The sequence below is a fragment of the Mytilus californianus genome, unplaced genomic scaffold (genome assembly GCF_021869535.1).
Source record: "Mytilus californianus isolate M0D057914Y unplaced genomic scaffold, xbMytCali1.0.p SCAF_7, whole genome shotgun sequence".
Classification (NCBI taxonomy): Eukaryota; Metazoa; Mollusca; class Bivalvia; order Mytilida; family Mytilidae; genus Mytilus; species Mytilus californianus.
Genome location: NW_026262723.1, coordinates 32,667,957 through 32,683,941, shown reverse-complemented (window position 1 = coordinate 32,683,941; position 15,985 = coordinate 32,667,957). Strand labels below are relative to the sequence as shown.

The 15,985-nt window shown below is 32.5% G+C and overlaps 1 protein-coding gene across 2 annotated transcripts in view; it reads right to left on the bottom strand.

The window, feature by feature from the left end:
• Positions 1-15,240, bottom strand: part of LOC127708925 (atrial natriuretic peptide-converting enzyme-like) — a 98,439-nt gene extending 83,199 nt beyond the window's left edge. Inside the window, exon 1 of one of the 2 annotated variants that reach the window (XM_052214111.1) lies at positions 15,167-15,240. In XM_052214111.1, the coding sequence (XP_052070071.1) occupies positions 15,167-15,196 (30 nt within the window). In that variant the 5' untranslated portion in view covers positions 15,197-15,240. The remainder of the gene's footprint in view (positions 1-15,166) is intronic. The other variant, XM_052214109.1, reaches the window with a different exon arrangement.
• Positions 15,241-15,985: the final 745 nt, after the last annotated feature.

Genomic DNA, 15,985 nt, shown 5'->3' with positions numbered 1-15,985 from the left:
AAAGTAAATTTTAACAAAACGCATTTGACTAACAGGTCGACCAACAAATGTTCTTATATACACCAATTTATTTTTTACTGGAGTGAAATATCTCAGCTAATCCTGCAATTTGATTGTTGCCTTGAGCCCATATACCCTGTGAACAAAAACAAATACTAGAATGATCAATAATTATTTTTGTGACTGCACCTTACGATCCTTTACGAAAGATAATTTAGCTAATCTGCAATCAATTCCATCTTCATGCCTAATATATCATGTACTGTGTTACAACTCTAGATTCTACTGACAAGGAAAGGTAATACTAGGCCTCCGAAAGCTGAATTTTAAGTTCAGTCTAGGTGGCCGAGTGGTCCAGAGCGCTGGACACAGTGCAGGCGGTGTTGTCACGATATCCCAATAGCATGAGTTCGAATCCCGGCGAGGGAAGAACAAAAAATTGCTTCCGCAAATTTACAGATTTAACATTGTTGCATGTGCTCATATTTAGAGTAATTATAGGTTTGAACGTTGTTTTCAATTAAGACTTGTTTATATTTTTTCGTTTGGGCTTGTATTATATTTGCCTTCGGGTTTATATGACCAGTTCATCCTATTTCGACTCTTCAAAATTCAAGAGTCTATCCTAAATTGAGGTAAATGATATGGCCTTCCAAATACCGTTTCGATTCCTAACATTACTGAAGAGACATTAATTGTCGAAATCCGGATATGGTGTACAAAAACCTTTGCACCTTTTGTTTGCCGTATACCATCTTTTCCGCAAGTTAATTGTTTTCTGTTTGGTATTAAATTTATAATTTAGATCCATTTATTACATCAGTGATCCGTTTATTTGGCAATCGCCAATGGCAGTCAGCACGGTTTAAGAACATTTGTTGTTCGACCTGTTAGTCAAATGCGTTTTGTTAAAATATAATTTGTCACTTTTTTGGTCTTTGGAAAATGTTGTTTGTGCTGTATTTAGACCCCTCTAACAAGAAATTTGTTTTGCATGCACACGTATAAAAATTGCGGTTTTTATCCAACGCAATCATAGGTTTGAACGTTGTTTCCAATTTAGACTTGTTTATATTTTTTCGTTTGGGCTTGTATTATATTTGCCTTCGGGTTTATATGACCCGTTCATCCTATTTCGACTCTTCAAAATTCAAGAGTCTATCCTAAATTGAGGTAAATGATATGGCCTTCCAAATACCGTTTCGATTCCTAACATTACTGAAGAGACATTAATTGTCGAAATCCGGTATGGTGTACAAAAACCTTTGCACCTTTTGTTTGCCGTATACCATCTTTTCCGCAAGTTAATTGTTTTCTGTTTAGTATTAAATTTATAATTTAGATCCATTTATTACATCGGTGATCCGTTTATTTGGCAATCGCCAATGGCAGTCAGCACGGTTTAAGAACATTTGTTGTTCGACCTGTTAGTCAAATGCGTTTTGTTAAAATATAATTTGGTCTTTGGAAAATGTTGTTTGTGCTGTATTTCGACCCCTCTAACAAGAAATTTGTTTTGCATGCACACGTATAAAAATTGCGGTTTTTATCCAACGCAATCACAGGTTTGAACGTTGTTTCCAATTTAGACTTGTTTATATTTTTTCGTTTGGGCTTGTATTATATTTGCCTTCGGGTTTATATGATCCGTTCATCCTATTTTGACTCTTTCAAAATTCAAGAGTCTATCCTAAATTGAGGTAAATTATATGGCTTCCAAATACCGTTTCGATTCCTAACATCACTGAAGAGACATTAATTGTCGAAATCCGGATATGATGTACAAATTTTTGCACCTCATGTTTGTGGTATACCATCTTTTCCGCAAGTTTATTGTTTTCTATTTGGTAATAAATTAATAATATCTATTTTGTTACATCTTGTGATCCGTTTATTTGGCAATCGCCAATGGCAGTCAGCAGGGTTAAAGAACATCAGTTGTTCGACCTGCTAGTCAAATGCGTTTTGTTAAAATATACTTTTTCACTCATTTGGTCTTTTGGAAAATGTTGTTTGTGCTGTATTTAGACCCCTCTACCAAGAAATTTGTTTTGCATGCACACGTATAAAAATTGCGGTTTTTATCCAACGCAATCATAGGTTTGAACGTTGTTTCCAATTTAGACGTTCATCCTATTTCGACTCTTTCAAAATTCAAGAGTCTATCCTAAATTGAGGTAAATTGTATTGGCTTTCCAAATACCGTTTCGATTCCTAACATCACTGAAGAGACATTAATTGTCGAAATCCGGATATGGTGTACTAATTTTATATGAAGAGTCGAAATAGGATGAACGGATCATATAAACCCGAAGGCAAATATGTTACAAGCCCAAACGAAAAAATATAAAGAAGTCTAAATTGAAAACAACGTTCAAACCTAGTATGATTGCGTTGGATAAAAACCGCAATTTTTATACGTGTGCATGCAAAACAAATTTCTTGGTAAAGGGGTTTAAATACAGCACAAACAACATTTTCCAAAAGACCAAAAAAGTGAAAAAGTATATTTTAACAAAACGCATTTGACTAACAGGTCGAACAACAAATGTTCTTAAACCCTGCTGACTGGCATTGGCGATTGCCAAATAAACGGATCACCGATGTAATAAATGGATCTTAATTATAAATTTAATACTAAACAGAAAACAATTTACTTGCGGAAAAGATGGTAAACCGCAAACAAAGGTGCAAAGGTTTTTGTACACCATATCCGGATTTCGACAATTAATGTCTCTTCAGTGATGTTAGGAATCGAAACGGTATTTGGGAAGCCAATACAATTTACCTCAATTTAGAATAGACCTTTTGAATTTTGAGGAGTAAAAATAGGATGAACGGATCATATAAACCCGAAGGCAAATATAATACAAACCGAAACGAAAAAATATAAACAAGACTTTAGTCTAAATTGAAAACAACGTTCAAACCTATGATTGCGTTGGATAAAAACCGCAATTTTTATACGTGTGCATGCAAAACAGATTTCTTGTTAGGGGGGTCTAAATACAGCACAAACAACATTTTCCAAAAGACAAAAAAAGTGACAAAGTATATTTAAACAAAACGCATTTGACTAGCAGGTCGAACAACGGATGTTCTTAAACCCTGCTGACTGCCATTGGCGATTGCCAAATAAAATGATCACCAGATGTAACAAAATGGATCTTAAATATTAATTAAATATCAAACAGAAAACAATAAACTTGCGGAAAAGATGATATACCGCAAACAAAAGGTGCAAAGGTTTTTGTACACCATTTCCGGATTTCGACAATTAATGTCTCTTCCGTGATGTTAGGAATCGAAACGGTATTTGGAAAGCCAATACAATTTACCTCAATTTAGAATAGACTCTTTAATTTTTGAGGAGTCAAAATAGGATGAACGGATCATATGAACCCGAAGGCAAATATAAAACAAGCCCAAACGAAAAAATATAAACAAGTCTAAATTGAAAACAACGTTCAAACCTATGATTGCGTTGGATAAAAACCGCAATTTTTATACGTGTGCATGCAAAACATATTTCTTGTTATCGGGGTCTAAATACAGCACAAACAACATTTTCCAAAAGACCAAAAAAGTGAAAAAGTATTTTTTAACAAAACGCATTTGACTAACAGGTCGAACAACAAATGTTCTTAAACCCTGCTGACTGGCATTGGCGATTGCCAAATAAACGGATCACCAATGTAATAAATGGATCTTAATTATAAATTTAATACTAAACAGAAAACAATTAACTTGCGGAAAAGATGGTATACCGCAAACAAAAGGTGCAAAAATTTTTGTACACCATATATATATATATATATATATATACAAGTCTAAATTGAAAACAACGTTCAAAGCTATGATTGCGATGGATAAAAACCGCAATTTTTATACGTGTGCATGCAAAACAAATTTCTTGTTAGAGGGGTCTTAATACAGCATAAACAACATTTTCCATATATATATATGTAATTCGTTTCAAATTTAGCCCAACAATGTTAGATCTTCAAATTTGCGTTAGCGATTAACCTTTTGTCCTTCCCTCAACGGGATTCAAACCCTTGCGTCTGTGACATCGTGGCAAGACCGCCTGCACCGTATCCAGCGCCCTAGATCACTCGACAACCTAGGCTATATAAAAAAATAGCTGTTGGTGGTCGATGTAATGCCTTTCCTCGTCGGCTTTATCCAGCTTTATATATATAGGGTTGTAACACAGTACATGATGTATAGTGGCAAGTAGATGGTGTACCTTTCAGATCAGCTATTTTGTCTATCGTAAAGGATGATAATATATATATATATATATTATCCAGGCGAGGGAAGAACAAAAATTTGCTTCCGCAAAATTTGCAGATTTAACATTGTTGTGCTGATATTTAGAGTAACAGGTATCCTTCATCAGTGGTATCTGAGGTTTAAAGGGGCACTGGTCAACTTGGAGTCAAAATATATATAATTTAGGTCATATCAATTCATGGTTTTAACACACATCTTCTATCTAAGGGAGCTACCGTTTGATTTCTATGGGGCTAGGATGAAAAATTTTGTCCTGCATTTTTTTTTAGTTGTAATCTCTGTCTTGCCTTTTTATTTTTCACTCTATTCGGTCCTGACTTTTTTTATTAGTTTATCCTGACTTTTTTTACATAATTTGTCATCCTGCCTTTTTTTTTGCCAAGTTGCTCATCCTGCCTTTTTTTTATTCAAAAATCCTGGCCTGCCTTTTTTCAAATTTCATCCTAGCCCCCCATTAAGTCAAATGGTAGCTCCCTAAATATATTTTGTAGTGGAATCACAAGCTGAGAAATTTATGCACATCTATTTTACATAATACTAATATAATACAATTTATGCACATCTATTTTACATAATACTAATATAATACAATTTATGCACATCTATTTTACATAATACTAATATAATACAATTTATGCACATCTATTTTACCTAATACTTTTTGAAATCTGAAATTTAAAACTAAAAACTTCAACCATGATCCATGAACAGTGAAAACGAGATAAAATCATTCTATCGACAAATTGCTCCTCTATATCATGTTATCAAACAATTATAGTATATTGATATTATTCGCTATCTGATATTGTTTATACATGAATGTGTGTATTTCAATTTGATGTATATTTTGTCATATACCTATAAGATGTATCTGTTTTTGAAATAAATTAAAAACAAATCTTATATATTTTACAGAAGCCACGGATATCGGTTCCAATTGTTTTTTCCACAATCCCGTCTTTTTTTCCTATATTGTGACATCTCTGAATGGGACTTATCACCGAATATGTATTTACCACGAGCAACACGTGCCTGACATAAGGATCAGGGTCTGCTGATCCGAAGTTTTCCGAAGCACCTAAGACCATCCCCGGTTTTTGATTAGGTTCCAGTTGCCCAGTCATTTGTTTTCTATATAGACATCAGTGTTTAGTAGAATTGTGTTTATCTTTTAGTCGTTTTTCTATTTTGCTATTGTTTTGTCGATTTTTCTTCCAATTTATGAATTTTGATTGTCCCTTCGTAAATTCCTCCTCTTTTAGCATGTGTTCTTTAACGATGAAGCATTTTGAGATCACATTTACCATTTACATACTGCCAATTTGATCAACAACTTAATCATGATCACTAGACCATGACATCGAGGTTACACCGTCTTCAGGACCTACATTTTTGACACCTTATATTCCTTGGTGCTTTAATGACAAGATATAGAAAAGGCCAATGAGAGACAATCTCTTGTATAGCCAATATTCAATTAGAAATGGAAAATACGAAACAAATTATTATATAAATGGAAAAGAATAACTCAAGCCAACTGAAATGTTTAGATTTACATTTAGATTATACCATTACTTTTCAATCTAAGCCCAATTATTATGTAAAAGTTTTGTTAAACTAGCAAGGAACGATAAACGCATCGACATAAAACTTTACAAAAAATATGAAAAACAATTATCAAAAATATCAATCCTTATTTCGCATACAAATGGTATATAGAATATCAGAATTTTAATGTTTGCTTTCCGCTAACTTGCATATCTCATTTCAGAAATATGCAAAACGGAATGTACTGAATTTCATTATTATGTAACTCAGACTACATTTCGTCTTTTTTATTTTTATATTTTGATTTTTCGCCTCAATGCATAATGAATCATTACCCCATGTTATTAGATAATATCAGAAGTCCATTACTAGGGAAAGTGTGCAAGCTGTACTATATAGCTTGGCGATCACACCGTCCCCGTTATCAGTGGAAAGCGCTATAGGTGGTCCTACCAAATCTCGTTTTTCAACTATGCAATCATGGGTAGAAATGTTATCATCAAACAGATAGCTGTTAATTAGTCTCCTTGAGTGTTTGGTTGATAATCAGTTTGTTGAAAATAAAATGAGCCAACTTAGTGCGGTAATTTCTTATTGCCAGTTATTTAAAACTTCATTTTCAACAATTAGAAAATGATATAAAAGAATATAAAAGAATATACTGGTACCATTTATCACTAAATTGTGCATGAAGCAAATGAACACTATAAAAACAACATCAACTCTGCCGTGACTAAACATATGCAAGTATCGTCTATTTAACATGTTTGAAAGATATAGTTGTTTTTGTCAAAATATAGTTACAATTGCTTCCATTTTTAAATAGAACGTTGTGTTGACGAATTATTCTTGGTTTAATTTTACGGAATCAAGGAAGCTATATACCGTGATGTATAAGCGATCGAAAGACCGGTTTCTTCTTTGGTATTACAGAAACGCATCTGTCAAAAATGACCGAATATTTGTTGCTGCAGATGGCTTCAAAACAATTTCGAATTTCAAAAGTCTTTTGTTTTTAATCTATTCTAAAGTAAGAGGCATTTTTTACTCCTTTCTATCCGTCATTACGCTCTCCCTCACGAGATGTGCGTGAGTCACCAATGCAACGTCCCTATAGTCCTTTTTTAAGGTCGTTTTATAAACACAAGACTGAAGACACATCAGGCCTGCATATCATTCGGATTTATGTTTTGATTTATTACGTGTTGTTTGTTTAACGTTCAGTGGCAAATATTTCATGTATATCCCATCAAAGAGTTGTCGCAAGTGTTATTTAACATGTAGCGAGCTTAACACTTATCCTAAATACGCGAGGTTCTGGATTTAACGTCCCTCCTCCGACCTTACGGGGCTGCTAATTCATACATCCCACGCTTGTAAGAACGGGGTTTACTGGGTGATCCGGATTCCAGGGATTACCATATTTCTATACCCAACTCAACCCTTGAGATTGATTTAGTACTCTAACAAATTAAATCAAATTGTCCTACAGTAAGACTTTATATCATACCATTACCATGGCTCATGACACTGTTATTATATGGTATCTAGAATCTGCTATTCATTAACACGTCGATAGTCAAACATTATTTTAAACTGTATGCCAATTGATGTATAGGGTTTTTGCATAATTTATCTCTACCCAGAATTCATTGCAAAAACTCTGGACATTGATTTTTGTTACTATTGATAGACAGTTGGAAGTACGGGGACAAGCGTGGTCGCCTTTCTATATAGAGGGTTGCACACTTCCTCTAGTAATGGACTTCTGAATATATATTTAAAAAAATCGGAGAATATGAAGTTTCCAAGATATTGAGTGATTCTTAGATGTTGTCTTTAATATATGAACAAAAGCCTTACCCAAAACGCGTCGCCGGTAAACTTAGTTTGCGACCATCAAATCACCAATTGATGCCGTCGGAGCTTAAAATACAATATTGTTATCTCCATTCTAATGAAACTGACAGAAAACAACGTCAAATCATACATTTAAAATCTAGCATACGTCTTCTCCGCTTGATCGTACGTTTTCAAAGCATCAATTGACAATTTATGTCATGAAAATTAGTGACGTATGCAATTAAAATGAACGTTACATACGATGTTGCATTAGAATTTGCTATAATATGTCTGATACAAAGATGTTGCTGTGATGTTGGTAACTTTCGTGTAGAGCCCTACCAAAAGGCAATTTCATGGTCAAACATGACTGTTTATTACTGAGGCAGGTGCTATGTGATGAGGTCCCGAATGTTATTTTTAACAAGGTGATTTTATGTTGTTTTACAAAATTACGGAAAATCATACGCTCTTTAGGTACAAATTTGCGTAAAAATTGTCTGATCTCGATGATGATTGGAGAATAATCATAAAAAGGAATAGAAATCTAAAACAAATTTAATCGCTGCCATGTTGTTGAAGTGTTTCAGTGATATAATGGTATAGATACAAATCGACCCTTTTATACCATTTATATATATGTTCCATTAGGAAGCATATCAATTCCAACATGATTATGACATCATAGAGATATCATGTGCACTAATGACATTTTCGAACAAAAAAGTTCAAATTATTTCCTCCTTTTTATTTATCTATGGAAATTACATAATTTGAGAAAAAAGTTTTTCTTTTTTTGGAATTATTGTGTACTGTTAACATATACTGGCTCTTATCTTACCAAAGTTATCCTGTTTGAGAGTTTATACGACAGCTTCTAAGGAATTTCGAGAAATTCTGAATATAAATTGGAATATTCAATCTTTATATACTAATTTTAAAATAGCATTTATTTTAGGAACAATAAACAAACCGAGAATAAGCCACATACAACCCTTATACAAACTATAGCCGAACTTTAGTGAGAACTATGATTCAGAGGGAGAAGCAAGCAAGGCATGCGCAAAAATGAATGATTGACAGGTTGAATAGATATAGCCGGAACAGCAATTTAATTGTTTCTTCATTGGCAGTTCGCTATAAGAAGACAATACGACTATTGAAATTAAACGTAGCTCAACTAATTAGATTCATTGCCTTGTTTCCCATTTCGTGCAAACAATTATTATGACGAGTTTCCATGTAGCTGAGAATGAAATTAAATGTCGCAAGGGATTAATTAGACAAATAATTTAATTTTGGATGTAACACGTCTTCTGATTGGTTGAAATTGTGTTGTCTATCAGCTCATAGACATAATTTTGTCATGTGACCGTGACATCGGCAACGTTTTTTCATGATTTACCCCTTAAAATGGAATTGAGAATTAGATTATAAGGACTGACTGAAATATTTTTGTTTCTGTCTATTCGAAATAACCTCAAAAATGTGGTGCACACTTTTAAATAACCTGCTACAAGGTTTATTCAGTGTTCACCACATTTTTTATGTTATTTCTTCATTGACAGAAAAAATATTGCAGTCGTTCCCTAAATAATTATAATACATGTATGTTTCATAAGAATCCGTACTTTTAATTGACTGAAAACATTCAAGAGGCATTCAGAAATCAAATGTTATTTTCCAATAAAATCTAACATTCATGATAGCACGACGTGCTTCCGGTGAAAACGTCATAACAATGCATACGAGAAAAATGAAAGGTACGTTGATACAAATCGTATTTAGTAGCATAAGAAAGTAATTATAAGAATTGAATGCTTGTTTTTGTAATTTTATAGGGTTTTTAAAACGTTGATTGTGCGCACATCTTTAGTATAAACGCCTCAGCGCTACATGCAAAATTAAAAAAAGAAGCATTCAATTCTTTAAAAATCTTTCCGACGCAAAATTGAAATAAACAAATTAGTAAATAAATTATGAAAATTATAATAATTTCAAGACTATAAAATGCTTTTAATCTTTTCAAACATGTAGGTGTTACAGTATCAGTCCTACGAGAATAGACCAGCCAGATCCTGGGATCGTTAAGAGGACACACTTTTGTATCATTTTAATTAATATATTTGTTCATATTCTTGTCTGTTGTTGGTAAATCATTTTTTTTTTTTATCATTATGATTATGTGATTTTGACTAATTATATATGTGATGCGAGGTACACAATCATCCAATAACTACATGTAAGTAATCTACAAGTTCATTTCAATTTTAGATTGTCCCCTGAAAGTTTTGAATTCGAAATACTCTGATATTAATTACTTTAATTATTTCATTAATTCATAATTAGTTTAATTACATTGCTTTCTTTTGTCGGCCAACTACTTAAAATCGGAAGTTCAAACAAATTTCTTTTCATCTAGGTTTCGTAAGAAATGTTTGTCTTGATGTTTTCAAACTAACATAAGGGAAATGAACAATAAGTCTATATCAATTTTAAACAAAACGCACTTAACAGTAGCACGCTGTAAATACATCATCTGTCAAGGTCGTCTGCAATTACCGGAAATTGTAACATGCTAAGTTACTCACTTGCGACGTTGCGTAAATGATAAAATCTCTGAGTGATTTCCAGCAAATAAAATTTTCTTTTACAGTTGATTTAATAACAGTGATTTGTCTACGACGATCGTGCTTGTGACACATAATATTTCATTTTTTCTCAATTTTCTATCACTTGATTGGGCAATTAGAGCAAAAACACGTTTAACTATTGAAATAGTCCGTTTTCAGTAATATTTTGAAAACAAGTTCATCGCACTTTACTGACCTGATTAGAAAATTATTTATGTATTTGTAAATGTCAGACTTGTAAAATTTCTGTATGATAGTAACTATTGCAAAAAAGAAAGTTAGAAAGCTAGAATGCGAATACATTAAACCGCGGACTTCCTTTTTTTACTGCCTTATTATTTCATTTTCTGTAGAGACTACTTATCTTTTTAAAAGGAGATATATCCTTTTGTATAATAAGCTACCCAAGTCCTATCCAACTACCCTTTAACTATCTATGCGGGCTTGGTCGTGGTTTGCTAATTTCTATACCCTCTACTGTTTCCAAAACTCAAAATAATAAATGTTATTTTGTGCTGTCACTTTTACCACAATAGATTTAACTGTTCTAGTCATTAACCATGTTCACACAGCTTCACATACTAGTGACAGGAATATTTTCTAAACAAAACACTTGATTAACATGTATATGACTTTTTTGTATATATAGTCCAAATTCAATAATTTTGCGATAACATCACAGTTATAAATTTGAGAATATGTTTCTCTTAAAGTTTTGTATGGCCAACCACCAAAATGCAAAATGATGTTTAGATTATTAAAACCAATAAATGAAAAAAAAGGGAAGTCCATAAAACAAAACAAAATAAAACATTATCAACCAACGGATCGAGTGAGAAAAAAAAACTGTAATTTTCCGAACTTGGTACTGGCATTTTCCGAAGAAAATGGTGGGTTAAACCTGGTTTTATAGTATAGCAACTCCGATTACCAGATCCCACCGTATAAGGAACCTTATCATACACGGTATATTTATAGATTTACACCCATTGGCAATCTCAACGTACTGAATATGTTGAATAATCGTTCCGTCTACTCGACAACTCAACAATTCAACTTGTTCATTTATACTTCGCGTTTTACTAATTCAGTTGAAAGTTCATTATGTTTTAACTACAGAACTGTAGATTAACACTACGCAATTTATTCGTTTTGATGGTACAACTGAACGAGTTGTAAGGGTCTGTCATTTGCCGAGGATGCTTTTAACGAGCTCGGTATCAAACAAAACTACGAACCAACTCAACAGACATTCGGTCTTTTAGTTGGATCTACTGGCTGCAAGTTCAATCTCCAAAATGAGATACCGAATATCTAAAAGCATATGTATACAAGGTGTTAACAATAAAGCATATGTATACGAGGTGTTAACAATAAAGCATATGTATACGAAGTGTTAACAATAAAGCATAATTATATATACGGGGTGTTAACAATAAAGCATATGTATACGAGGTGTTAACAATAAAGCATATGTATACGAAGTGTTAACAATAAAGCATATGTATACGATGTGTTAACAATAAAGCATATGTATACGAGGTGTTAACAATAAAGCATATGTATACGAGGTGTTAACAATTGAATAACGGTGTCGGTGATGAATCACCAAGAAATGAATATCTTAGTTTCATGGTCCTTATACTCAACACTTTCTTGTTATAAAAAAAAATTATTACCTATTGGCTAATACAAGTCAAACAGGACTTTCAAAAGTACTGAGGTGACGAATGCAAAATTTTCGATATTGACATTAATTGAAATCTATAACTGCGTAATGCTTGGATAATAGTTGACCTTCCCTAACAGACCAGACAAAGCACGATGCTATAGACTGGATCTCGAACATCTTTTGATATCACTGCTATTTATATACTTAGTGCAAACGCATAGGACTATAATAATATGTGTACAGTGCTTTTAAAAATACCATTGAAAGTCCTTATTCTATAATAAGATACCATTTTATCAAGATTGGTACCTTAATCAATCTGTTTGAAATCCACGCTTTGCTTATTAGAATCTATACAAATGTACCACACAACTGGAGGATCACATAGTCGTCAAAACAACATATGAAATGGAGCGCTGTCAGATCTTTGCAATTGTTGACTTAGCATTGACAAATCAGATTAAGGTTGCATTAATCTATATTGTTCCATATGTTTTTTATAGTTTTACATGTAACAACATTAAGGCGAGCTCTCTATAAAACTTATAAAACAAATGTAGGCATTCTAAAATCGGCCAACCTTACTATCAGATAACAATCTTTCAACAGCACTTTTATGATATAGATTTTACGTCATTTAGTTGAAACATCAACGCGTACATATATTAAATAATACTAAATAATGCATTAGGACTTTTATTTCAAAATATCCTTAAGGGAAGGTGTTTATTTGTTTTTAACATTTAAAGTATATATTTGATCTTATAGATATGCGATTTTATACTGAAAATATACATTATGCATAGTTATTTTTCTTGTAAAAATAAAAATATAAGCATGCTTAAATATACAGGTTCACTTGATATATATTTAAACAATAATCATCCCCAGTAAAAGCAGTGATATGTTTATACTGGATAACATACCCGGGATTCTGGGAGTTTCCAAAAAAGATCGAAATTAAAGAAAAAACTATACAAAACTGTTATTCCTATTCTAATGCATACAACCAAAATCAAATAAAATTTTGTAAAAACATTTGGAAAATGTGGGACTGGCAGCGATCTATTGATTGCTGCTGATTGCTAAGCCTTTCTTACCCTTATTTTTCCAGATTACAGTATATGTGAGATTCAGATAGTCATAGTTTTGTGGTACATATACATAATAAGACAACTCTCCATCCAAGTCACAATGTGTAAAAAGTAAACAATTATAGGTAACAATACGTTATTCAACACGGAGCCTTGGCTCACACCGAACAGCAAGCTACAAAGGGCCCCCAAAATGACTAGTGCAAAACAATTCAAACAGGAAAACCACGTTCTATCCATATATAAATAAACAGCTGCGCCATGAGCGCATGATACGCCCGTCGTCTTGTGTGTGAATTTTTATGCAATAAGCATAAATAGTTTCTGACATACGGCGTGACATGCGAAAACCCCCCCTTTTTTTTTTTACAAAAAACTCAATATCTATAAAATAAAATTTTGAATCAAAACCAAAAAGTATACAGATCTTTAGATTAATATAACTAAGAAGTGTGTAAAATTTTAAGCAATAATCATAAATCGTTTTTGAGATACGGCGCGACATGTGAAAACACCCCTTTTAAAAAAAAAATCAATATCTCAAAAATAAAATTTTGAATCAAAACCAAAAAGTATACAGATCTTTAGATTAATATAACTAAGAAGTGTGTAAAATTTTAAGCAATAATCATAAATCATTTTTGAGATATGGCGCGACATGTGAAAAACCCCTCCCCCTTTTTTTACAAAATACTCAATATCTCAAAAAAAAATTTTTGAATCAAAACCAAAAAGTATACAGATCTTAAGGTTAATATAACTAAGAAGTGTGTAAAGGTTTAAGCAATAATCATAAACTGTTTTTGAGATACGGCGCGACATGTGAAAAACCCCTCCCCCTTTTTAACAAAATACTCAATATCTCAAAAACAAAATTTTGAATCATCACCAAAAAGTATACAGATCTTAAGATTAATATAACTAAGAAGTGTGTAAAGTTTTAAGCAATAATCATAAATTGTTTTTGAGATACGGCGCGACATGTGAAAAAAAAACACACACCTGTTTTAGTTACTAAGTCCCGTAACTCAAAAAGTTTTAATCTTATTTTCACCAAAAAGTATACAGATCGTTTGACCATCATAAGAAACAACTATGTTAAGTTTCATGAAATTTGGATAAGTCATTCTCAAGTTACGGTGCGACATGTTTACGCCGGACAGACAGACGAACAGACAGACGGACAGACGGACAGACAGACGGACGGACGGACAGACGGACAGACAGACGGACGGACGCCGGACATTTGTATAACATAATACGTCCCGTCAAAAATTTGACGGGCGTATAAAAACGAGAAACGAGAAACACTTATGAACCACACCAACAAACGACAACCACTGAACAACAGGCTCCTGACTTAGGACAGGTGCATACAAATGCAGCGAGTTTAAACGTTTTAACAGGCGCCAGCCTTCACCCTAACCTGAATCAGCAGTGTAACATTACAACATAAAAAGACACACTATAAAATATCAATTGAAATGGCGTAACTCGACAAGTAAACATATACTGAACGAATAAGTTTGATCTATGACACAATATAAATACAATATCAATACAAAAAATGTAGGAACAATGTCAAAAAGACAACTCTAACCTGGTACAAAATAGTTACATGTAATTGAGAAGCGAAATACCATGAGATACAAATGTATTTTCAATTCTTACATATATAAAAAGTGTGAAATTAGGTTTCCATGGCCATAATTCGTATTGAAAGTCAAGTTTTAATTTATTATTTATTATTCTGCTATACTTCATTTTGAAACTTTTAGATAAATGAATATCAAACGCTGTTTTTTTATATATACTTTCTGGCGAAAATGCGATTTTAGGTCTTTTCATAATTGGATTGCACTGCAGTAATAAGGCCCATTTCCGTTAAATACATTGTAATATATACATGTATGCGATATTCAATAGACCAGTTTTCAAAATGGTCACGTTTTTAACTATACACTAGGTAAAATCATTATTAAAACAAAAACAAAAATAGAGTTTCCGACAACACTTCTGTAAGGTTTATATACAAACATAGTAAAATGGAAACATGAATAAATAAATAAATAAACACATACCTTTTTCTTCTGAACAGTTTCATCCTCCATCGTTTATTGCCTTTATATACACAATCTTGTATAAAATAGTTTAAAGTAACCTTATATTTGTAAATATAGTATTATGTGTATTAAAGCAGAAACTTTATTTTGAAGTAAGGCATCGGTGTGTGTCGACATTAAATTAAAATACGATAGTTAAATACACCCCGTGAAAGAGAATAAGTTAACTTGAGACGTTTACCTCGAATGAACTAAAGAGTCAAATTTGAAGGCATTGAATATGCAGTGCTTGCATTCGGATATTCCATTTTATTAAAATAATAATAATAATAATAATAAAAATAATAATAATAATAATAATAATTAGGGATTGAATCCATGATCCTCATGTTAAAGTTTTTATACTATATAGATATAAGAAGATGTGGTATGAGTGCCAATGAGATAACTCTCCATCCAAGTCAAAATTTATAAAAGTAAACCATTATAGGCCAAAGTACGGTCTTCAACACGGAGCCTTGGCTCACACCGAACAGCAAGCTACAAAGTGCCCCAACAATTGCTAGTGTAAAACCGTGTTTGCTTTGATTTTTCAAAACATTTCTTGCAAACACCATTATTTTTATTATTGTTTATGGATTATAGCATTTATATTGGTGAATTTATTATGTTAACAATGTACTCTGTGCTATACTCATACCGTGAACGAACGAAGATTAACTGCAAGCTACATAATTTATTTATGAATATTATTAGCATATACTATTGATAACCTGCAAGGTATCCTTTTTATCTGTTTGTTAATATCAAGGACGCATACATTTAAAAGTGAACCAT